Genomic DNA, 26122 nt, shown 5'->3' on the forward strand with positions numbered 1-26122 from the left:
TGACTCCATCTGCAGTAACCAAATTATTTCCATTTGAAATAAGACTATTTCCAACACCATGGTCAGCTTCCAGAGGGGCACCGCTAGTAGAAGGTGATGTATATTGCATTGTCCACTGATGTTCACAATCTGGTAGAAAAACTGAATAATAACTATCAGAAAGTTTGTCTCTCTCAGCCTTTCCCCTCCACAGTTCCACCAGTGGAGACAAGGAGATGCGTGTTGGTGAAGTCGCTAAAACCAAGGACACTCTGGGAGGCCGCGCGTGTTCCAGCCCCAGACTGTACTGGCAGTGACGAAGAACCAGCATCCTCACAGACGGACAACCTCAGTGGATTCATGCCAGCAGGGTTAAGACCAGCCCAATCGGACCATCTCAGGCGTCGGATCAAGCAGATGACATCTCCGGCGGGCCAACGCCCGGAACCAGAGCAAATAAACACACGGGTAGATGACATCTCCGGCGGGCCAGCGCCAGGATCCAATTCAATCCACATACACACACAATCACTGATTAACACAAAACGCCTGAAAGAGCCAAGACTCAGAGAGCTCTGTGATGCTTCACCTGAACAACAACAAGGTACTCAAACATCCAGCAGGAACAGAAAGCCAAAAGTACCACATGATGTCTAATCTGATAAAGCTAGACTCATTCCATCCTGATAATGGAGAAAATGAAATGCCCATTGTCATCATACGACGCTTATTCTGTGTCTCTCGAACCTGGGACCAGGCCAGGAGACGACTGAAGAACTGTTTTTCTTATATATTTAGGTTATTTATCATATCTATCGCATTAACCTTAGGATTTTTCTTTGCTATTTTGTATTGTAAACTGCAACCATGTTCACATTTCTGCAGGTCATATTTTGCTGACTATACCTCATGCTCTATTTTGCAAGACACATACTTAATGCACTCCTTACGTTCCCTAAAATCAGTAAATAGCAACATAGACACAACTAATAAACCATCTTATGCGCCCTGTAGAGCAGGAGTTAACTCCTGGTATGAAAATGCTAGAACAGCCGCTCGTGATTTAGGAAACAGTAACTGTTATGTCTGTTCAAAGGCTAATCCAGAACAGGTAATAGTAGGATACCCCATATCCGGTTTCCCCCTCACTGAGGGACTAGAGGAAATCGGCAGAGATAATGCTCTCCTTAAAGACACTTTACAGTTGACTCTGAGCCCTCTCGACTGCTTACTTAGACACACACACACACACCAACTAACCCTGAGACTCCATTAGGCGAATTATTGAAGTTATCTAATGACACCGCAGGGACCTGCGCCTCAATGAAACGCCCCAAGAATAGGTTAAAACCCTCACTACCCCTAGGACAGATCCCTTTCCATTTTAATACTAGTATGATATGTCTGCGCAGACTAAAGTTAACTGGCCCAGACACACACATAGATTATACAAAGGATAACTATACATTCTTCTCTGACTCCCCAGGTGCACGCTGTAATGAGACATGGCTAGCTGTCTCTGTGGCTGAAGTTTTATCATATCTGGAGGAACATACACACAGTTCAAGTTCGAGCGGAGAATCGATCATTGTTCCCCCAGAAGGTGTCTTAAATGATACTGACTGGGGGGAGTTAGTTAAATCACACATGGTCACGCGCCTAACTAGAGCAATCCCTAACGGTTATTGGTTGTGCAACAATACTCTTAGACTAGCCCTACCTGTGAATTGGACCGGTACCTGTGGTCTAGTGACTGTTGATGTATGCTGTACTTTCATTCCCAATAATACCGCCCCTAACGGTTCATTCACACAAGCTATGAATAGACTTGAAGCATTGAAGATAGAACTAATTGCCAATACAGGCCACAGTCAGTGGCTAGATAAGTGGCTACAGGACACGTTTGGAAGATGGAAGGAACTAATTGTAGCCTTTGTAACCGTTGCAGCATGTATTATTTGTTTTTGATAATTATTGTCTGTTGTGTGATACCATGTATATGCTCTCAGGATTTTTGATATTAAGCTTACTCGAAGTACTAGTTACATTTATGATTTGTTTTAAGTTTATGATTTGTCTTTATATTATGTTACTACATTCTGTCTTTATACTATGTTATCATTTCATGATAAAAGGGGGAAACTGTTGTGATATTTTGATACCATGATAGCATTTACAGGATATTGTTTTATAGTGATATCATACATGAAACTGTTACTCAATAAGGCCCATTTACTAGTTGTTTTTTTCTTTCTCTGTGACCCAAGAATTAATGTGTAAGACTCACAGGCTGGTACCCCAAGGTCGAAAACACCACAGAGACGAGACCACTTCCTTACTCCCATCCTCCCTTTTTCTTTATCTCTTAGAAAAAGGCTCGTTAAAGGCCAGGTGGTTTGTTTCAGAATTCACTAATGAAAGAACTCTGTATTCTATGTCTAGGAGTGTATTTTGCTGGGATGATCATAATTTGTAGCTGAACTGATAAACTACACAAAGGATACTTCTTTAGGCAGGAAGACGTTTCCTTATTTGGTCTGTACCGGTTTGAACTGGGAAAACTGACACACGAACCTTTTTTTCTCTATATAAGCTGTTATGTACTAAATAAACCTTTGAGTCGATTGGGAAGGCAACCTAAAGCAGTCTCTGTTTTCTTGTTCTCCCAAGCTGCTCCCGAGCTCGTACTAACACGCTGAATGGCATACCTGAGTGTGACTTTAAATAATTAGGAATCTTAGAAGGAAAGGACAGAACTCTGCTTATCGCTCGTGCCTTGGAGGGAAAACCGGGATGGACATTTTTTCCTTCACAGGTGACAGCAAGTCAAAATGATGTTACCTGTCTGTGTCCAGCAGCAGCCTGTATTCACTTTGAATATTGTTATAACCTGACATGGATCAGTTTGTCTTTGATTGGTTTGTAAATGTCACTGTTTCCATTGGACCTGAGTGACGTACAAAGACAGAGAGGGAGAGAAAGGAGAGAGAGGATGGAGACAGCAAAGAGAGAGCAAACACAAACAGGTGAGAGTGGACAGGTGACCAAGGTCAGCAACCAATCAGAGAGCTTCTGTTTGACCCACAGTCACTGATGATGACTGCACATAACCAAGCAGTGTGTTACTCTGATATCAAATATGGATCCTGATCTTATAATAATGATCATCAGATGATATTATTGTGTTATTTTGTAGCTGAATACGATGTTTGTGTGATTATCAGTGAAAGAAGCAGTGAGGAGGATGGAGAGAGAGAGAGGACAGAGGGTGAAGTTAGAAACACTAAAAGGATTTTTCATGGATTTCATGGATGATTTGAGTGATTTCCAGCAGGACACTTAAACATGTCAGTGGACGTCCTAAAGAACATATTCACTGATATGAAACGTGTCATTGAACAGGATCAATATCAGTGGAAACATGGTGGAAACAGCTGTGACTGCATGGATGTGACACACTTCAAATCTGTTCTCCACTCTTGGATTTGGGATCCATGGAGCTGCTGCTGAGTCTGTACAATAAAGGAATGGTGTGGAAGGTTGCAGCGTACGGACACAAACACTTTGTGGTTACAATCTGATTTTATTTTCAACATTAAACTACTAACCTACACTGATCAATGATGTTAATGATCACATCTGGACTCACCGAGCCTTTCTGCAGTTCCTCACAGCTGGAATCAGTCTCAGTCGTCCCTGCCATGATGTGTTGTACTTCAGCAGGTCAAACTCATCCAGAACCTCCTCTGACATCTGCAGCATGAAGGCCAGAGCTGAACACTGGATCTCAGAGAGAAACTGTGATCTGTTCTCTGACTTCAGGAACTCTTGGATCTCCTGATGTACTGAGAGGTGGTTCATCTCCATCAGACAGTGGAAGATGTTGATGCTTCTGTCAGGAGAGATTTTATCACTGTTCATCTTCTTCAGGTTGTTGATGACTCTCTGGATGGTTCCTGGACTGATCTCTGTCTGACCCAGCAGACCTACTAAGAGTCTCTGGTTGGACTCCAGACAGAGGCCATGAAGGAAGCGAACAAACAGGTCCAGGTGGCCATTTTCACTCTGGAGAGATTTATACATGGCTCTGTTCAGGAAATCATCCAGAGAGGACTCGTAGTATTTTTTTCGCAAAAAGTTCTTCAGCACCTCTGTCTTCCTGTTGGTGTGACAGTGGAACATGTAGACTGCAGCCAGAAACTCCTGAATGCTCAGATGAACAAAGCAGTAGACTGGTTTCTGGAAGATCACACACTCTCTTTTGAAGATCTCTGTACAAACTCCTGAGTACACCGAGGCCTCTGTCACATCCAGACCACACTGCTCCAGGTCTTCTTGGTAGAACATGATGTTTCCTTTCTCCAGATGTTCAAACGCCAGCCTCCCCAGCTTCAGAAGAACTTCCCTGTCAGCCTCCGTCAGCTCCTGTGGACTCGTCTCATGTCCCTCATGGTACTTGTTCTTCTTCCTCTTTGTCTGAACCAGCAGGAAGTGTGAGTACATGTCAGTCAGAGTCTTGGGCAGTTCTCCTCTCTGCTCTGTAGTCAACATGTGCTCCAGAACTGTAGCAGTGATCCAGCAGAAGACTGGGATACTACACATGATGTGGAGGCTCCTGGATGTCTTCATGTGGGAGATGATTCTGCTGGACAGCTCTTCATCACTGAATCTCCTCCTGAAGTACTCCTCCTTCTGGGCGTCAGTGAAGCCTCGTACTTCTGTTAGCCTGTCAACACATGTAGGAGGGATCTGATTGGCTGCTGCGGGTCGGGAAGTTATCCAGACGAGAGCCGAGGGAAGCAGATTCCCCTGGATGAGGTTTGTCAGCAGCTGGCTGACTGATGACTTCTGTGTGACATCAGACAGCAGCTTCCTGTTGGTGAAATCCAATGAAAGTCTGCTTTCATCCAGGCCGTCAAAGATGAACAAAAGCTGAGAGACAGCCAGCTTCTCTGCTGTGACCTTCTGTAATGTTGGATGGAAAACATGGAGCAGCTCCAGAAGACTGTACTGCTCATCTCTGATCAGGTTCAGCTCCCTGAATGAAAGCAGAACCACCACACTGACATGTTGGTTCTCCAAGCCCTCTGCCCAGTCCAGAGTGAACTTCTGCACTGAGAAGGTTTTTCCAACACCAGCCACGCCGTTGGTCAGAACCACTCTGATGGGTCTCTGTTGGTCAGGTAAGGCTTTAAAGATGTCCTGGCACCTGATTGGAGCGTCATGGAGGGCGTCCATCTTGGAAGCTGTCTCCAGCTGCCTCACCTCATGTTGGGTATGAACCTCTTCACCCTGTCCCTCTGTGATGTAGAGCTCAGTGTAGATCCTGTTGAGGAGGGTTCTACTTCCTGTTTCATCACTTCCTTCAGTCACACGTTCACATCTCCTCCTCAGACTGATCTTATGTTCATCTAAAACCTCCTGCAGACCAACAACTGCTGAAAGAAAGAAAAACAATGAGACTAAAGAGAAAGAAAACTCTTCAATGTCTGAACAACACAAGAAGTCCAGTTTTCAGAAATGAGTCCATCAGCAGACAGATGTTCAGTCTTACTTTGTACACAGATGCTCTGACTGGCTGTCTGCAGTCCAGCTCTGCTTCTGGATCTTTCTCCACACTGGGGACAGGAGGAGTCTCCTGATGAAGCAGACTGGTCCCAGTATGAGGAGATGCACTGTCTGCAGAACCAATGTCCACAGCTGGTAGAGACTGGATCCTTCAGGACGTCCTGACACAAAGCACAGCAGGACGGCTGCTCCTCCTCACAAACACCACTCCTCTTCCTCTTCCTCCCTCTGTGAACACATTTCTTTATCACTAAAATCAGTGACTGTTAGTGACAAACATCCAGATTTGATGACACTGTGCAGAAGCTCTGATGGTGACACAGAAAAGTCACAGTGGAGATACTTCTGTCCACCTTTGATTAGACTCATTATAAAAAGGAAAACAAAGGAAAACAAAGTTTGAACACAGTCATGTTTCCAGTTCACTGACTTACATTTATTCCATGGACACTCTAACCTGAACCACAGCTACAACCCAACATTGTTGAGGCCTCATCTCCTCCTTTCCTGACTGTAGAGGTTAAATATGCAACAACCAACAAATAAAAGAATTTGGTTCATTTCAAAGAAATTCACACGGTGACCAAGTAAAGTAACCGTAGTAAAGGAGACAACATCCCGTTGATGGTGGAATTATTTGAAAGATTTGCTTTAGTCACGTCACCAAATGCAGTTGAACCACCCGTGGATCCATGTTTGACCATTCTACCACTCTGAGCTCTGCTTTTTAATCATTTTATTATTATCATCATTCATTTATTCATTCTTTGGAGGGGGGCTATTTCCTAATGCCGCCCTAATAAGCTGATGTTCAAGGGGAAATATAACAGAAACTCTTTCAGTGTTATTCATTAATAAATTAACAGATAAACTGTGAAGAAGAAAAAAACTGAGGTTTAAAGGAGAGAGTGAGAAACTTGATCATCCATCCTCATAATACATGTTTATCAGTATCTGCTGTGACCATACTGCAGTAATAACTACAAGTCTACATTTCTGTGACTGTTGATCAATCACAGCAGGAATCTGAGCTCATCTCTGCACACAGAGCAGCTTCAGCTCTGGGATAAACTGCTCGCTTCACGTCCTTCTCAGCTCACAGACACTCATCCTGATATTTTCCTTTAACATTTGATGGTATAATTCATCTGAGTTTACACTTTATCTGCATGAATACAGAAAAACAGACCCAAACACCAGAAACCATCAGTTTCACCATGTAGAATATATTGTTGTTTCCTTGCTTTTAATTCAGAGAAAAACTCTGATTTGGATTTTCTCTGTTCTCTTTGCCACAGCCCATCCCAGCAGCAGCTGAAGCAGCTGACTGTCACAACACTGAATAACACTTTAGGAGGAATTTCAGAGGTCAGTAAAGCTCCAGTTCCAACATCAGTTAATTAATCATAGTTCATCATAAATGTGAACCTGGCTGGCACACATGTTAATGTTAGCCTTTTTTTTTTTTATTACCATAAATTGAAATTTATTTTGGTTCATAAGTAATTACAGAAGCAATTAAGCAAAACAATGAAAAGGCAATTATTCCCAACAAATTGGTACAAAAGAAAATAATTTAAACTGCATTACATAATGATAGCAATACTTTAGTCATCCTAAGAGCTCTGTCAGGTTACTGCTAGCAGGTAAATACTGAGATTAACATTCTAACATATTCACATTAACAGTGCTAAGCTTAAATAACATCTACGGGGTCTAATGAAGCAGATAAGACACGCAAAGTTGACCTGATAATGGTGCTAGATATAAATTAGGAGGATCAGTAAAGTCATTAAACTCACTGTGTGTACAAAATGTCATTGCAAGCAACACAAAAATTAAAATGAGTTGAGCCACCGACCCAAAAATGGACATTGGTGCTGGTTTGGCTAAAAATGTTTGTAGACTTTGATTACAAACCATCATTTTGGTATTAAAAGAAAAATGAAGCCAAATGAACTAACAAAGTCTATGTCAGAGAAATGTCACATTTGTTAAATGCCCACTCCTCCTGACTAATGTCCAAATCCCTTGTGTCATCATAACGGTTTTTTTTTTGTTTTTGTTTTTGTTTTTGCCTGTCCCGTTTGGCTCTTTTGCCATCAGAATTATTGTCTAAAGGCAATGTTAGCCATTTAAATATTAGCAGTTAGCTGAGGCCACAAGAAGAAGAGGCCCTAGAAGAACAATGGATGATAAGATTAGATTTTCAAGACTAGGCAGAGACGTGTTTTCCTTTACTGTCTCTTACAGAGGAGGGAGCAGATACCAGACGAGGTCACGGAGGTACGGGGAGGATTCGCAGCAGACAGCAAGACTGCCACGTCCATGCGAGAGAGCGATGGCTACGATAATCTCTGTTTTTGTCTCCCTATATAATGTTGTACGGCCCATGTGAGGGTTATCCTCTCTGTGAACCAGATGCTTGATTTCACACAGAGGTCCACCAACTGACTTTGATCAGTTATGGAACGATTTACCTCGACAGGCTCCTTCACTCGCTGCTTTTAAACCTCCTTTAAAACACACTTTTACTCCCTGACCTTTGACCCAGTGTGACATGTTGACTCACTACCTCAGACAGCTTAAAAATAGTCTTTTTGTTTTTTGGTGCTGCCTAAAAGAACCGTAAAATATCTGTCCTATATACAGTTATGTTCATATATTTTTGTGCTACATCAGGAAACTCAAAAACATAGTTTGTAATATTTTAATCCTTATTTTTAAAACTGTTTTTGTCATTTTTCTTCTCCCATTGCATCAAAAATCATTATTTACACTGAATAAATGAGTCAGCAGCTCTCTTACATTGTTGCTGCAGGTTCATTACTGAAGTTTAGAGGTTTTTCTTTGGACCAGTCACTCCTCACAGACACACAGCTGGATGCTGCAGATCCTGCTCCATCCTCTTCCTCCATCTTCTTGATGTCAGGGTGGAGTTAGTCTGAGAGGCAAACACACACACTCAGAGGTGCTGTTGTACTGGAAGCATCACACTGACGGGTTTCTAAAGTTCTCATTGATCATTTCATGGAGTTTCTGTGGTAAACACTGTCCTGTGACGTATGTGTTATGGTGAGGGTCATGAGGGCTAACCAGCCCCACTCCTTACTCCTCATATTTCAGCCTGAAGCACAATAACAGCCTAAACCTAACCAGGAGGCTGTAACCTCAAAGGGACTTCATGGTTAGAAATAAAGGTTCAATGAAATGAAGCAGATCATAAAAACATGAGTTCCAACTTTAAAAGAAGCATCCACACGATGACGGCACAGCAGAGGAGCACTTTCTCTAACACACTGATTCAGTTCCACTGACACAAGGACACACACAGGAAGGCACACACACAAGCCTTTATAAAAAACAACACAATCATCTGCGCTTGACTTGTCAATCCAAGTCCTTAGCCCATGAGCCCGCGGTATCAGACCACAGATATTGCCTTACTTTGAAAAAATAAAGACAGTTTTCAGAACAGACCTGATGTTTATGCTACAGCCTGTTTACCAATATAATCAACATCTGCCCACTGAATACATTGCAAAGTATTTACTGGGCAGCACGTCGTATGTAGATCATTGAAGGAAGAAAGTAATGAATTTGTGCACAAAGCAGATGAAACAGTGTGTGTGACTGTGTCTGACGTCACTGTGTGTGTGAGCCACAGAGAGGTGTGAAAGACAAACATCCAAACTCAGCCTGCAGTTCTGTTCTGTGATTCTACATTTGACTATCCATTGAGTTTGGTGTGTACTTCTGCTTAGTTCAGATGCAGGAGGTAGAGCTGGTCACCTACTGACTGGAAGGTTGATGGTTTGATCCCAGGCTCCTCCAACCTGTGTGTCAAGTATCTTAGGCAAGATACTAACCCCAACTTGCTCTCTGATGGATCCATCGGAGTGTGAATGCACTTAGAAAACACTGAGTACAGATAAAGTTCTTGTGAGAATGGGTGTGATTGGGTGAATGTGACATGTTTTATAGAGCGCCTTGAGTACTCCGGGACAGTAGAAAAGCGCTATATAAGAATCAGTCCATTTACCATGAAACACCCGGTGACGTATAGCATTTTGTAAAAGCCGAGAAATGCACCGTATCTGATAGCTTGCTGCAAGACCTCACACCGAGCACATCTACTGCTGGTGTGGTGCCTGTTATTGGACCCGGAGTTAGCAACATCCCCCAAGAACCCGAAGAGGAGAGTCCTGGCCCCTAGCCCTGCCAGTGTAGCAGAAATGTTGACGGATGATGACGGCAGCAGCAGCCGTTCTTCTCTGGGTGAGTAGCTTAATGTTGTTCGTGTGTAATTTACATTGAGTAGGCTAACCACGTTATTACATTAATGTAAGGTGAACAAGCAAACACCGTCGTAGTTACATGTGGCTGTCTTCTTGTTTGATAGAGTGAAACCATATATGCCCTATAGCTGCAAAAAAGGCTAACATTGTTATCTTTTTCCAAAAAAAACAACTAAACATGAGAGGTTTTAGGACAAAGTTTGTGTTCTCCATTCTTTAAGCACTGATTCGAGCACCGATTAAGCACAGGCACCGTTTCAAAAGTACCGGTTTGGCACCGGTATCGGATAAAACCTAAACGATACCCATCCCTACTCCTAACATGCCTCCTTCCTCCTCTTCCTTTTCTTTCAGCCATCAGTAGCATGACAGTCTTATTCATTATGATCCACGCATTTTATTTGGTAAAGCTTTAGTTCAGAAGGCCCTTACTAATGCAACACTCCCCATTTACCCAGGCTGCCACTTGGAGTACACTGGCTTGTGGCCCCTTGTGCCAGCATTAGTGCTTTCATCCTTTCTGCTGCTCACAATTCACCGATCACACTTTGACTATTACCATTAACCCTTTAAGACCTACCATAGAACCAAGTCCGCCAGAGCTTATATTATATTTTTACATGCTGTGGAGCCATTTGTGGGAGCATTTCAAGTTGCTATACATCAATACAACCATTATAGCCCAGATTTTAATAATATGTATTCATTAAGTGCATAGTAATTACATAAATTGCAAAAAAGTGCAATAAACTACAAAAAAATTGAAAATCGTTTTTGTTTTTTAACATATATTTCTAGTTAGAGAAATTTAAGAGGCTTATCCCTCAAAACTGTAAATACAAAAAAGTTGCACAAAATTGTTTCCCACCACAGGAAATTTATTTTGAGTGTCTTCATAGTTTTATTTTTGAAATACACCAATTTTTATACACTGCAGGAAAAACGAAAATAAATATTATACTGCAAATTTGCAAAAAAGCAGCATATGCATCAAAATAAACTATTTCCAGCAGTGCAATATGAGTCCTAAGCATCCCAGAAACGACACAGAAAGTCATAAAGTCAAAGATAACTTTTAAAAAGACCAGTATATGCACTGAGGCCCTGATCATAAAAAAAGACTACATTTCCGCGAAAATGACGTCACTTCCAGTTTCGGGCAGGTAATGGCAGAAATGCAAAAGTTCGCGCTGACGTCTATTCCAACGTAGGAAGTGTTATGAACAGCTGATCGGATTGGCAAAGCGTGTTTCTGGAATATTATGTTTTTGTTCTTGCAAGCGTTTTTGCAAAGCTTTATGTGGAAGGAAACCGTGACCTAGGACAAACTGATGGCATAAGATGTAAGTACAACTCCTCCGGTTTCATATGCAAAAAAAATTTTTGCGCTAGCTTACGTGGTTGCAGTGCTACCGGGATTTAAAAATAGTTACGCAAAACAGAGCGTGTCTGCTCCGATCGGCTCTAAAGGGTTAAAACAAGAGTCAGATAATTTAGCAACAGAGCTACGATCCTTTAAATGTTAAAGTTTCATGATTCACGTGTGGATGTTGCATAAGAAAAGCATGATGTATAAAGTATAAGTGTTTCTGACCAGTTGTTCATGTTCCTTCATTTTTCCCTGAAATCTATCAAATACTGTCCAACAGACTGATGGCACAGCAGTGCAGAGGCTGCAGAGGCTGCAGAGGCTGCAGAACCTGCGTCTGCATCGGAGAGCAACATGGGGTTAGTATCTTACCCAAGGACATCATGCAGACTGGCATTAAACCACCAACCTTCTGGTTAGCAGGTGACCTGCTCGACCACCTGAGTTCCAGCCACCTTATCAAAGTGACCAATCACATTAGAATCCAGTCCTGCTTTAGGCTCCGCCTCCAAACCATCCAAAGCGGGTTTATTTGCACCATGTATGCAGGTAAACTTAAACATCCATTCAGCTGCTTCAGAAGGAAAATGTCAGCTTGTGGTTTCAGTCACAGGAAACTCACAGGTTAGAGTCCAGCCAGAGGGCTGCTGTTGTTTATCTGTAAAGTCTTTACATTTACAGAAATAAATAATTATGTGGACACATCTGGATCATCAGCAAACATGAAACCAGGTGACCACCAGGACCAAGCTGACTGCTGACACAGAGTTCATACTCTAACTGCTAGCTGCTCTGCTAGCTAAGTGAACTGATGTTAAAGGTCAGAGTAAAGAAATGACGTGATGCTGCTGGGAGTGACACCACAGACTTGCAGCATTTAGTTACTCAGCATATAATGCAGTTAATCTGAAATCTCTTTTTCTCTCTGAAACAAAGTGACAGCAGACTGAGTCAAAGACAGAAACCTTATTTAAACACCAAATATTCACCGGCTTCACTTCCTGATCCAGGATTCAAAGAGGACGTTGCACTTACTCAGCTTCTTCCCATGAACGTCTTCCCTCTGCAGCTCTGCTGTCTGGACCAGGTCTGTGTAGAAACAGAGACAATCTTCTGCTTCATCAGTCCTCTGTGTCTGCAGGCTGAAGTCACATTAAACACTTCACACCAGCAAAGAGTCTGAAGCTCAAAGGTCAAAGCTCAGCTGCTGCACCTTGTGTGATATTGTTTGATCAATAATTAACCTGCAGCAGGTTTCTGCTCCAACTCCAACACACTGAACAACCCTGAGAACAAATCAGAGGATGTGGGTGTGTCTGCAAGCTTCAATAGTATTAAACACCTCACACCAGCAATGAGTCTGAAGCTCGCAGGTCAAAGGTCAAAGGTCAGCTGCCACACTGTATATAATATTTCAATATGTATACAACCTGACTGTGGGCGTGTGTGCAGCCATAAACAGTTTAAACATTAAACACTGAACCATAAAAGAAGCTTAAGCTGCAGCTCACAGGTCAAAGCTCAGCTGCTGCAGCCAGTTATGACTTTACATAAATCATCATGTTTTCCCTCTCAGCACTTGGGCTGTTTTGACTCAGCTACACTATGGCAAATGGCCAATGGTTCCACAGCTGTTTTTGTTCACAGCATCATCCAGTTAGAGAGGAAACTGTATAATGCAATGATGATGTTCCAGCGTCATGCTGCAGTTGTTGCTCCTCCTCCACATGCTTACCTGCCACAGTTTAACTCCGCCTCTCAGACAGTCATGTCACCTGATCTGCATGTTTTGTTGTACGATGATGTCTTCTTGACGTTGACGAGGAGGATGAGAAAAACTAGTTTTGTCCTGCAGATGGCGATCTTGCACCGTGTTCAGAGAGCCGACACTTTGATGGTGCTGGTCTACTCAACTTACTTTTAGCCTGGGTTGGACTCTATATGAGCAGCTTCCACTCTGGTTTTCACTGTTAAATACACTTGTTTGATTTCACGTGTAAAAGTTGGAAAATAAATATTAAATTATTTGTTGGTACATTTTTTGCTTCATTTGAGGAATGAAGTGTTAAGGTGGAGAAATGAATCAGGTTAAAATAGTGGTGCTTTAAACCACTGCAGATGTATAATGTAATTTAACATGTTGATAATGGTTGTAGTGGGCTTGTAATGTAAATGTGGTCTGATTAAATGTGACATTAATGGTGACGCTGCATAAAACCTGATAAAACAGTTCTATTAGTGGGTCTGTGTGATCAGCATCAGTGGGTGAAGGTGAGGCCTTGACTAGTAGAACGTCATGTTGGTGCATGACAACACATGAGGCAACATCAGACTCCGAGCGCTACGATGCTCAAGATCAGAAGATCCAGTGTGACATCATGCGTTACCTGGCAACAGCAGCCCTCAGCCCATCTGACTTTATTGGAGGATATTTACACCAGCAACACTGTTTAGTTTGATATGACGGATTAACAACATGCTGTGATGTCCAGTTCATCTGTAATAGATACTGGATCTAATCAGTCAGCAGATCTTTGATCACCTTATTTATAACTACACTAGAAACAAACACAACTGTGTTGGTGATTCATGCAAACTTGCATATCAGCCTTTTAAGGTTTTGTAGTATTGAGAACAAAGAGGTTGTGTTAGGGCTGAAAAGCCCGACTTGTTCTCCTCTGCAGGTCATCAAATGCACCACAGAAGTTTGTATTTGCAGAAGCCTGTATATGTTTGATGGCTTTATTATTCTCTGTTCAAAGACAATGAATGTGGAAAATGTCTCTTGTAGTATCAGCGTCATTTAAAAATGACTGCAAACATTTAGAGAACATGTGCTGCTGTTTGTCCTACATTTCCAACACTGAACTAACCCTGAAAACGTGATGGCAGGTGGCAGATTGGAGTTCACATGAAATATTGGCTGCATGAAGACTGGAAAATAGAGATGATAAAAATATGCAGCCAAACATTTGTGGACATGGATAAACTATCTGATCCAAAAAGCAGGAAGTGACACAGCTAGAAAATGAAAGTGTGTAACAGCTGAAGTCAAATGTAATGCAGAGTTGAATCTGTACTTGGATCCATCTGTGAAAGGTCCACATGTAGGGATCACATGAGTCATGATGTTTGTCAGTCCAGCTTGAAAACTCCATCTACTGTGGCTACATATACTGGGCTGGTAGCTCCATAGTGCTGGAAAGAAACTATTCAATGTGCATATTTTAAAATCAGAGGCTCTTCTAACACAGGAGCCATGTTGAGTTTAGATTCCAGCCGACCACCGGCAGTCTGAAATGGAATGAAGCCCATTGACAGCCAGCAGATCTAAACAGGAATGGAACGCATCCATGGATAATACACCACTTTATTTGAAGACATCTGTAGCACTGCCTCAGTTCTGGATGTTTCCACAGACTCCTCTGGCCTCTGTGCACCTAAAGAAAAGGTCAAAGGTCAGCAGCACATGTAGTTGGGATAAGTTTTCATTTACAAACAACAGTCGCACTGTGACAAAGTGGAGGAGCAGTTGCAATGCTCTCCATTTGTCCCATATGTGTTTACCTTTTCTTGCACATTGTACACATTATTCTGTTTCTATGTATTTGCTATGATTTGCTATTTGTCAAGTAACATTGCTTCACTCACTATCCCGGGTTTGTTTGTGTAAGCGTTCTGTTGCCGGCAAATCAAACATTCTGCAAATTAAGACAAATACTAAGTTATGTTTCTTTATATTTTATTATGTTACAGATTAAGTCATTTGTTCATACTTACTTTGTTTGTCTTTTCAGTCGTCATAAGGGTCAGGTGTGGGGAAACGCCCGCCTGGGATTTCCTCATTTTAAAGTCCTGATGATGTCACATATGACATCAGCAGGTCAAACAAAGTGGAGGGGTTTCTTTTTCCATAGAGATGCTTCCTTTTGTTTGTGTTAAGGTTTAAAGGGATTTGTTGAATGTTTTTCCTTTCGTTAATACTGCCATTTAGTTGTGTAAATGTGCATGTTAGAAGTGTGTAGAGGTTTTGTGCTTTTTGGATAATCTGTGTAGCGTTTTAGATCCCCCAGTTGAGTGAGTGGTACTGGCTGGGCAATTGGAGGGAAATTGGTGGCCCTATTTAAAGCCAGTCTCTACCAGATGCAGGCGAGAGGAGAGGTGAGCTGTGTCACCAGATCCATGTTATGTTGAGTTTTGTTAATAGAGTTTATTTGGGGAGGAAGTTTTGTTAAGTTACATTAAATTAACTTCACTGTAAATAAGTTGCTCACCTTGGAAATCTGAAATGTCTGCTTCCCTACCATCGTCCTTGACGTTCCAGTCTGACTACTTCACACGCACAAACTATACAATTATTTTCCTCCAATTTTCACTTGCAGAAATGGTCCTGTGTGATTTCTAGGCTGTGATATGAAAAACTAGTTCCTAATGGCAGCGACTCACTCAGTAAACATGTGTTTCCTTCACCAACCTCACACACAGATCCAATAAGATCAGGAAGTGGGCAGTATAGTACAATATGTGTTATTTTGTGCTGTACTGCCCAAACTAAAGATCTGCTGAAGTGTTGGAAATGATTCACATGTTTATTTTGGACGATACAGCAGAAGATCAGACATGAAAGTGGAGATAACACAGAAGACATGCAGCAAAGGGTCAGAGGTCAGACTGGGCCACTGGATTCAACAATGAGCCAATGATCATCAAGTAGTGACTAAAGCAGAGCCCTGACGTTCTGACATTCATCACACAGTTAAAACAAATGTCTGCTGATGACTTCATCTCATGAAACGACTGATAGATGTCAATTCATTGATCAGCTGAGCTGCTGCTGCTGATCTTCTTCATCGTGCACAGAAACATTCAGATTGTTTCAGTCAGTAAATAACTTTGAACTGTTCCCACTCAAAATGCTGTCAGAACAATGATCATTTTTACTCCCCTCGAGTCTTAATAAAGCTCAGCTTGTTCTTTGTGTTTAAACTGACATTTATTTCGGACAGGAGGATTCTTCCACATCTTAACATGTAATGATGTCCAACCACAGCCGATACAATGCCGTCAGAACTAAAAGGAAATACAAACTTAAATGAATATTCTTACTAAAGTCCTTAAGCATTATATACAATGAAACATTCCAACAAAATGATCAATAAAGTACACATTACACTTCACACTGCGGCTATTGCGCTTGAATACCACGCAACAGTCGCGCATTTACACACAACGATAATAAATAGAACATTTACCTCATTGGCCTCACTCAAAGGGAATAAACTTTCATTTTTACGTGGTGGGAGGTCCAAAAAAAGGCACTCTTTATTTATCTTTCTGCACACGTGCAAACCTCGTGGCTCGTCTCTTAATTAGCTTGCTGAGTGTGACAGCCAAAAAATGCCCTCTTAGCCACATAACAACTTTAGAAAAGGTTCCTATCTAATTGCACAATTAGCACAAATAACACATTTAAACATATAAATCTAATCAACAAACATGAATTACTATTTATTTCTTAATATTTCAACTCAGGGGCGATTTTAGCCCATTTTGGGGGGTGCTTCAGCACCCCCCAAAATGAATCAAAGCACCCCCAAAGATTTCTTACTTTTTTGACAATATTTGCTGTTTGTGTGACACACTACTAAAAATATAAAAAGCATACAGTATTTGGTTGAGACGTAACATTTTAACAACAAAAGTATAGATACCCCCCCTCCCATAATGGTTTGTTCCAGCTCGCCTCTCCTCTACTCTGGCTCTAGCGCCCTTTCTGCCAGAGCGATGGTGGCTGAGACGCAGCGGAGCGGAGGTGTAAGTGCCTGGCTTAAAACAGGACATATTAGCTACATTTAACCTTCAGTTACTCTTTATATAGTTAGGTAGGAGTCAGACCATGTTTCTTTTTAGCTGTAAAACATTACACCAGGTAACCTGCAGTGTTGAAAATGTGTTTTCCGACGATGTTTGCTACCCTACAATCTGTCCTGCTCTGTAGTAAAATCAGCGAGATTTGACCGTCCTGTTGCTCCCATTGAAATGCATACAGCCTATTTAAAATCTAAAACTTAAAATTGTCCGTAGCCTGCTGTTGTTACCACTGTCCTGTTTGAAATGGATACTTACTAGCTAACTGACTGGATCAGAATCAGAATCAGAAAGGGTTTTATTGCCAAATGTTGAGCAGGTTTACAACATTAGGAAATTGCTGCGGTGCTTCAGTGCAAACATACTGTCATAAATTACGCTTAAATAGACATGAAAAAATAAAAATAAGAATAAGAATTAAAAGTGCTACGTAGAAAGATATATACATGAGTGCAGGTGGTGATCAGTGCAAACATGGAATGATGCAGTGAACACAGCATAGGGTCATGTGTTAGTGGTGGGAACAGTCATACGGTTATTGTTCATGTGTCCGACAGCAGAGGGGAAGAAACTGTTCTTATGGCGAGAGGTTCTGGTGCGAATGGACCGGAGCCTCCTGCCTGAGGGGAGCAGGTCAAACAGACTGTGTCCAGGGTGAGAAGGGTCAGCTGAGATCCGAGCTGCACGCCCCAGTGTCCTGGAGGTGTACAGGTCCTGTAGAGATGGGAGTCTGCAGCCAATCACCTTCTCAGCAGAGCGCACAACACGCTGCAGTCTCTGTTTGTCCCTGATAGTGGCTCCAGCGTACCACACGGTGATGGAGGAGGTGAGGATGGACTCGATGATTGCAGTGTAGAATTGCATCATCGTCCGTGTTGGCAGGTTGAATTTCTTCAGCTGCCTCAGGAAGTACATCCTCTGCTGGGCTTTCTTAATGACGGAGGTGATGGTGGGCTCCCACTTCAGGTCCTGGGTGATGGTGGTACCCAGGAAGCGGAATGAGTCCACAGAGGTGATGGGGGTGTCAGTCAGGATGATGGGGGGGAGTGGGGCTGTGTGCTTCCTGAAGTCCACAATAATCTCCACTGTCTTCTGGGCATTCAGCACCAGGTTGTTGTGGCTGCACCAAGACACCAGACGTTCAACCTCCCTCCTGTAGGCAGACTCATCCCCGTCCGAGATGAGCCCAATAACGGTGGTGTCATCTGCAAACTTGATTAGCTTGACAGACTGGTGGGTGGAGGTGCAGCAGTTGGTGTACAGGGAGAAGAGCAGAGGAGAAAGAACACAGCCCTGAGGGGAGCCGGTGCTGATGGTCCGGGAGTCCGAGACATTCTTTCCCAGCCTCACATGCTGCTTCCTGTCCGTCAGGAAGTCAGTGATCCACCGGCAGATGGGATCAGGCACATTCATCTGGGAAAGCTTGTCTCGGAGATGGTCTGGAAGGATGGTGTTGAAGGCAGAGCTGAAGTCCACAAACAGGATCCTGGCGTAGGTTCCTGGGGAGTCCAGATGCTACAGGATGAAGTGTAGGGCCATGTTGATGGCGTCATCTACAGACCTGTTGGCTCTGTATGCAAACTGCAAGGGGTCCAGGAGGGGGGCCGTGAGGGTCTTGAGATAGGAGAGAACCAGGCGCTCAAATGACTTCATGACCACAGATGTCAGAGGTCTGTAGTCATTTAGTCCAGTGATCCTAGGTTTCTTGGGGACAGGGATTATGGTAGAGGACTTGAAGCAGGCAGACACATGACATGCCTGCAGTGAGGAGTTGAAAATGCCAGAAAACACTGGGGCTAGCTCGTTTGCACAGTGTCTGAGGGTGGCAGGAGACACACCGTCACCGGGGTGAGGAGGGGGGTGTTGTAGGTGAAGTGTTTGAAGGTGGTGATGGCTCTATGGAGGGGGGAGAGGTGGGGGAATGAGTGTCCAAAGTGCCTCTATTGTTGGGGCCGTTGGAGGTGTGAAGGCTGCCTGATGGCTCGTCAAAACGGCAGTAAAAGTTGTTAAGGGTGTTGGCCAAGAGCAAGTCATCAGTGGAGTGGGGGGTTTTAGGCTTGTAGTTGGTGATATTCCTAAAACCTTTCCACACAGAGGCCGAGTCATTCTCTGAGATCTGCTGCTGCATCTTCTCAGAGTGCTGATGTTTAGCAACGTCCACTTCTTTAGTGAACCTGTACTTGGCCTCTCTGTAGCAGTCCCTGTCTCCGCTTCTGAACGCCTTTCTCTTTTCCAGCCACAGCTTTTTGAGTTTAGGAGTAAACCAGGGTTTGTCATTGTTATAACTCACCCTGGTGTGTGATGGCACAATGCTGTCCTCACAGAAGTGGATATAGGAGGTGACAGTGTCCGTAAACTCGTCCAAGCTGTTAGAAGCAGCCTTCATTGTGTCCCAGTCTGTAGACTCCAAACACGTGCGAAGCTCCTCCACAGCCTCGTTGCTCCACAGTTTTTTGGTCCTCACGACAGGTTTGGAGAGCTTCAGCCTCTGTCTGTAGGCGGGGATTAGGTGGATCATGACGTGGTTAGAAAGTCCAAGTGAAGCGCGGGGCACCGCACGATAGGCCCCGCTGATCGTGCTGTAACAGTGGTCTAATGTCCTCTCCTCTCTGGTCGGGCATTTAATATACTGCTTGTATTTGGGAAGCTCATGGCTCAGATTGGCTTTGTTAAAGTACACTGAGAGAGGACTTTTTGTTAGTGATCTTAATAGGGCTTTGGAGTTGACGTCACGCCGCAATGCATTGTGGGAGCGCAGCGCCATTTTCGGGGTCTACAAATCAAAACAAACACACTGTGTTGGAACGACGACTACAAGAAAGATGCTTAAGAGCCTCTCAAAAGAGAGTGAACTGTATAGAGACCGATTGCGTCCAGAGGTGAAGCAGCGGTACTTGCAGAAAATAGCGTGCATTGGAAATGTGGACCCGTATGACATACGGCCGTGGAGTAGAAACCCTGAAGACCAAGCGCTGCTGACGTAGCCTGACATATTTTCGTACCTTGTCTGTGGAGTCAGCGCGTACAAGTCGTCATTCAAACAAAGGTAAGTCAGCTCGAGTACTGCGTGTGAAATGCGTTTGATTTCCCTGCAAACATTCACATTAGTGCAGCATAAATTCATTCATGAGGGGAAATTACAGTGAGAACATGTGGAGGCTGTTAGAGGGATAACATAGTGAGTTCAGTGCATTGATGTGACATTGTCCTGAAGGATTTAGTTATTCTTTATGGTTAAAGAAATTGCACTAATTTATTCACATTTATTATAAATAATTCTAATTATACATCTTGCTTCCATGTTTGTATCCTGTGTCACTAAAAATACATTTTATTTTAGTTTTATACATTGATCAATGACCTGCAGAATCTCCTTATCATATTAAGTGATTCATAATTGTCACTTTATGCTTTCTCCATCTTGACAGTGATGACATCCTTGCATTACATGCTTTAGGTTCATTTTCTGCAGGCAGGTTTCTGACAGAGAACAGGCAGATTTACACTATAACATGCAGCGTTCTATAGATGGACACATAAAGAAATGAAAAATGACATGTATGTGCTAACTTTCTAAACACTTTGTTACATTTATGATAAAGTAGATAAAACATATTTACGTCGGCCTTGGCTCATAGTTCTTGTCTTTAAATGAACTTTGTCTGTGTGTGTTTCAGGTGCTGCACTCTAAGACTGAATGAACCAGCATTGCAGCCATGGGTCACTATGAGCATCACAGGGAAGGTTGAAGCTGCCCACTGCACCTGTATGGCCGGAGTCGCAGAGACCTGCAGCCACGTCGCTGCTCTTCTGTTTAATGTAGAAGCAACAGTGTTGATCTGTGGCACAAGGACTGTTACAGATGAACCTGCATACTGGGTTTTGCTGGGTAATATGACCAAGATACAGCCAGAGGTTGGCCATAAGATGGACTTCTCCTCTTCAGCTGCCCAAAAAAAGGCTCTTGATCAAAACATAAACAGACCATCCGTATTGACAGGTAAAAGGAGCCGTCCTCAAAACAGAAAAATCCCACCTGCTACTGTGGAGGAGTTGTCACTGCTATTGGATACTTTGCTGGAACACAGTAAAGCTGTGGGTTGTGGGAATGACCCATAATGTTTTATCTAGGGGTCTAGATTTATGCCTGTAGTGCACTGCCGTGTAAATAATTTGCATTTACTGAATATCTACTGACTGAGTCCCACTGTTCAAAAGTTGAATAAAGAAACAAACTAATTTTTGCCTCTTTTTTAAAATTAAAACCACCTTATAGAACATCACATCAGTTCCAATGTAGAATCCATGTCATTTATAGTTTACAAAAGACAAAATGTTTACACAAAATCATGTGTTTACATCACCTCTTCACCCTCACATGGAAGTAGTAATCTGATTGGCATGGTGGTATGTTTGCAGCAGGTCCCTTGTGTAGCGCTGGAACTCAGTCACGATGTGTTTCATCCATTTCATAGGCTGGTTTGCTGCAATAATGCCAAATAATTAGCAACTCTATAAATAGAAGGTAGTTCTGCAAAATCACTCAGTAGGATGTTTGTTCTAATTTGCTACGAGCTCAGAGCGCATAGAAAATAAAACTAATAGGCTATAAAGAGAGATATGAACATATTTAGAACTTACCGGAATGAAAATGTACCAACAGATATTTGGAGATGGAAGAGAACTGCACGTCAGCTCGTCTCACAGCTGCTATCCAGGCTGGACGCCTTCGTTTGGTAACATCGATACACGAGCTGCCTCATGTTGCTTCCAGGTTGGGAAAGAATGCAAAGATAAACCATTTTCAAGCTTATTCTCTTGCCGGTCGTGTGATCGAACATTGCAGCTGACCACACAGCAAATACGAACCATGGCTGTTGTGTGTGCCTTCGCTCCCTTTTCACTTGCGCTAGACCCCCAAAATGGCAGATCGGGCCAAAATCCTTTCCACGCCCACCCCCGTGACATCACGCTCCAAAGCCCTATAGTATTTTTTTCATATTAATGTAATTTTTCATCTAATTGAATACAATCTATTTGTGTATGATTGTCAGTCCAAAGAGGGAGAGAGGAAAGAGAGGAACGTGAGGAGAAGCACAAGGTCAGGAAGAACCAGGTAAGCAAACAGACAGGGAGCAGTGACAGGCACAACAGAAACTGTTAAACTGACAAAGAAACAAAAACCTGATTTTACTCACAATCAGGAAGTTGTGTCCTCCCTATATTAAAGCTGCTGTACAGAATCTGCAAAACAAACTGGGTTGAAACATTTCTGAGCCTCTTTAACAACATTCCAACATAACATGATCATTGATTGGGGAGATTAAAATTAATTATATATTTTTATGTGGTTCAGCCACAACTCTACTAAAACCTCAGCCAGTAATAGGTAGGCTAACTTTTGGACCGTCCAGTTGTCTGTATGACTGCTGCAGTACGTGCACCACATTTGCACACTATCAGAAAGCACCAAACAGCCCTGGTGGAGTGAGGAGCTGTAAAGAGAAGCAGAAGCTCTGTTTCTAAAAATGTTTTAAGCTTGTTTCAAAGATTCTGTACTGCAGCTTTAAATGTTTTCCAAAAGCACACAGACACTTATCAGTGTTTCTCAAACTTTTTACAGTGTGGACCACCTGATAAAAATGTCAAGCTCTCCTAAGGACCACTATGAAAGCATGAAACTCATAAATCTTACAACACAAAATTAGTATTATTAAATTAGTAAAATTAGCATCTGCAGTAAAGATTTTTTCATACATTGTATACATTCTACCACAGGCAAAGTTGCATCCATTTTTATATATATTTTTTAAATATTTTGTAATAATTTATTTGTAATAATTTATTCTGTTTCGGGAGTGTTTTTTATGCGTCTGTATTATATTATACACACACATTAAAAGTGAATCTCTGTCCAAAAAATGCACTCAGTTTACTTTTTACTCACTGTGAGCATCATTCATTATTCTCCCCCAGTAATTAAGGTTAGGATATGTATTTCTTTTATTCTAATCCATTCTTCTTTTGCAGCATTTAAATAACCTTTATCAGATTTGATGGTTTTGTTACAGACTTTTCAAAAATAGTGTTTTGCTTTTCTTTCACAAATGTTGGGATTAAATTGTGTTAAAATGTACAAAACAGTGATGTCATGTTTTGTGACGAGGACCCAGGCACAGAGAGACTTGATGAATTTAAGAATCTCATGATTTAATAAAGAAATTTGCAGACTTGCACAGAGATGGTAAAATTATGATGACTGATAACGGAGACGAAGACAACAGACGATGAGGACAGGGAGGAACAGGGGTTAAAATGCACCAAGGAGACAGTCAGAGAGAACTCGGGACAACTGGAGGCATTTAGGGATGCAGGGACTGACAGAGATGGGGAAGAAGTCTCATTGTGACAAGTAAAGTTTATCTTGCCTGGCTGGGCAGCTCTCCTGGTGCTCAGCACCCCCAAAGCTCTGATCCTAGAATCGCCCCTGTTTCAACTACTTATTGTTTCAAACTTAACTATCTAATAAAATGAACTTAAATGCGAGAGTTGCCTATGACGGCAGCTGCAATCATTGTAGAAGTCCACAAACATCACGTATTGTTTTCCACATGTAAGATCAGCAAACACACAGAAACTTCCTGTTGCCACACACGGCCTCTAAAATCTCTTCCACGCTTTCTGTCTGAAGTCCACTCTCTGTGTCGGATCCACAGGAAACAACAAGATCTTATTAACATGGTTTTCAATGTGTCTCCTTACAAAAAGTCCAACCAATGAACAAATGTGTGTATTTGTGGAGGCCGAACAAAAGCATGACACATTTCTCTGTTTCTATAAACTGGAGTCAAACACAAACATGAAGAGTTTCACTGACAGACTCCAAAATGCCCCCACAGTGGATCAAAGGGAAATCCTACAGTGTGGCCAGAGACTCTTAATGGCTCCAACATCAACACATCCACAATGTTGGATCCAGTTCTACCTCACAGAGTTACTAAGACACACCCTCTGCCAGCATCACAACAGCTCCACCTGCTTCACCTGCCTCCTCAGCATCTGTACACCTGAAGAGAAAAGAAAGGCTCCAACAGCTCAAATCTACAAAGGATTCATGAAGTTTCATCCAACAATAACATGTTTGCCTTCCACAGTGTGCTGTTAGACACCACTGTACCTCTGCCATTTCAAAAAGAGCAGCTTGGGAACATTTTGGCTCCAAACACTTTGTGTTTAAGTTCTTTGTTTTCTTTGTGAAGCCGACAACATCTGGAGCTTTTTGACTCATAGAAACATCATTTTGTTCTTTAGATGACAGCAGATTGGGACTGAATAATCAATCACTATCAAACCAATAAAGACAAACATGCTGATTTTACAGGAACTTTGTTGGAGAAGCTGTAAAGACATGAAACTGGTGGAGATCCCAAACCAGTTGATAGTGCTGGTTATTCCAAATAAAGCTGTTTTCCATTTGAGATGAAATGACTTTCTGTCCTGATATATAATAAAGATGTTGTTGTTTTTGAGCCCCTGTATTAAAAGTAGTTTAAAGTCAGCTTGAGTTTGATGTCTTTATGTCAAAGCTGCTCATGATGTTGAGCTGCTGATGGAATAAAAACAGTGAAAAATCTCCTCAATATAAAAGCATGTAGTCCAGACTTAAATGTAGCCTGTTGTTAGCTGAGGTCCACACACAGTGTTTGACAGTGTAAAGTGTGTGAAAGGGCTGCTGGTGGAGCTCACTAGGATGAGCAGGTGACCATGTGCCACGAGGTGGAGAGCAGCTGGCCTGGTTTGATTGTGACCCGGGCCACGCCCCCTTTCTCTCTCCCTCTGCTTTGCTGTCACTTATCTTCACTGCTCTGTCCAATAAAGCTGAAAAAGGCCCCAAATCAAAGAAATCTGCTGCAGCCTCTGAAATGTCTTCTGTTTCCTTCCAGAGGCCGACGGCTTTTTCACCGTCATACATACATGAAACTATCAAAGCTGACAATCATTTCATTCCAATAACATCTAATGGTACATATATATAGACACAGGACTACAAGTAAATGGCTCCCAGCATCTGGCTGTGGTAACAAATGTCCCTGTTTTGTGTTCAAATTGTGTGCATGTTTTAGACGTGTGTCACATGTAGAAACACAAAAACCCCACAATGACACAAAGATGTGTTTGACACAACTGTGCAGCTGTAAGTTGTTTCTAATGATTCATTGAAGCTCTTCTAACATTCTGGAGACGATCAGTACATGAATCTGTTCAACACGACAACAATTTGACTCATGAAGCATGAGATTCTGTTTGTCATCTTGTCCAAGTCACTAGTAAGATGAAAGTGACACATAGACTAGTGGACGAATATTATTTTGGAGGACAGATGGTTGCATCATAGAGGAGAAAACAGGATGCTGATGAGGGGTCTTGAATGAGTGAGCTGATTGTTGAGTTTCTGATGTGTGAAGAAGTTTTAACATGGCACACATTTGGTTACATGAGAAGAAAGTCGTTATGTGATGAGACAACAGGGTTATGTTGTGTGGTGTGAGGTGTGTGGCTGAGTGGATGAATGTTTGAGATTAATCTGGCTGATGATTTGTCTTTTGTTGCAAAGTTGAACCTGCCAGTTAGGTTTGGTATGATTTCCCCTCCTGGGATGAAGAACACGTGTCATGACTTAACAAGGCCTTTCTTTCTTTTTTCCTTTTTATTCTGTTACTTTCACAGTGCACTGAAAGTTTGTTGCTAAATCTCTGTCATTTAAAGCACATCTGAACATTTGAACAGGAAGAACTACACAACATGTTGTCGGGAACGGTTGCAAAGTGAGTTTCTCCAAAATTAAAATGGGCTCAGGAGAAAGCCACTTATTGGGACAATTAGGAAGCGAGTCCCTGTCTGAAAGGATTCAGCAGTGATCCAGTCTAAATTATTTTTCTATTTTTGAAATGGCGTCATATTGCTGAGGGTGGAAACGAACTGCGACGATAGATTCCACTATCAGCACTGAATGAATAAATGAATAAAAAATGAGTAAAAA

The 26122-nt window shown here is 42.3% G+C and overlaps 2 protein-coding genes and 2 long non-coding RNA genes across 5 annotated transcripts in view; 1 reads left to right on the forward strand and 3 right to left on the reverse strand.

Moving 5' to 3' along the window:
- Positions 1 to 2800: 2800 nt before the first annotated feature.
- LOC120722830 (NLR family CARD domain-containing protein 3-like) lies at positions 2801 to 4536 on the reverse strand. Its single transcript, XM_040013976.1, has one exon. The coding sequence runs from the start codon at positions 4528 to 4530 to the stop codon at positions 3625 to 3627; it is 906 nt and encodes a 301-aa protein (XP_039869910.1). The 5' UTR covers positions 4531 to 4536; the 3' UTR covers positions 2801 to 3624.
- A 1044-nt stretch (positions 4537 to 5580) lies between these two features.
- LOC120722835 lies at positions 5581 to 25859 on the forward strand. The gene is made up of 4 exons (XR_005693610.1): positions 5581 to 5682; positions 17803 to 17810; positions 22215 to 22220; positions 25849 to 25859. It is a non-coding gene; the product is annotated as an uncharacterized LOC120722835 (long non-coding RNA).
- On the reverse strand, positions 13789 to 15038 carry LOC120722837. Its single transcript, XR_005693612.1, has 2 exons — positions 14995 to 15038; positions 13789 to 14654 (listed from the first exon to the last, which is right to left on the reverse strand). It is a non-coding gene; the product is annotated as an uncharacterized LOC120722837 (long non-coding RNA).
- The window catches only part of LOC120722828 (protein NLRC3-like), a 45227-nt gene continuing 36335 nt past the window's right edge, over positions 17231 to 26122 (reverse strand). For both annotated transcript variants that reach the window (XM_040013970.1, XM_040013971.1), the window contains exon 9: positions 17231 to 17242. The gene's annotated coding sequence lies outside the window, so the exon portion shown is untranslated. The remainder of the gene's footprint in view (positions 17243 to 26122) is intronic.

This window comes from Simochromis diagramma, unplaced genomic scaffold, assembly GCF_900408965.1.
Source record: "Simochromis diagramma unplaced genomic scaffold, fSimDia1.1 OVJJ01000621.1, whole genome shotgun sequence".
Taxonomy (NCBI): Eukaryota; Metazoa; Chordata; class Actinopteri; order Cichliformes; family Cichlidae; genus Simochromis; species Simochromis diagramma.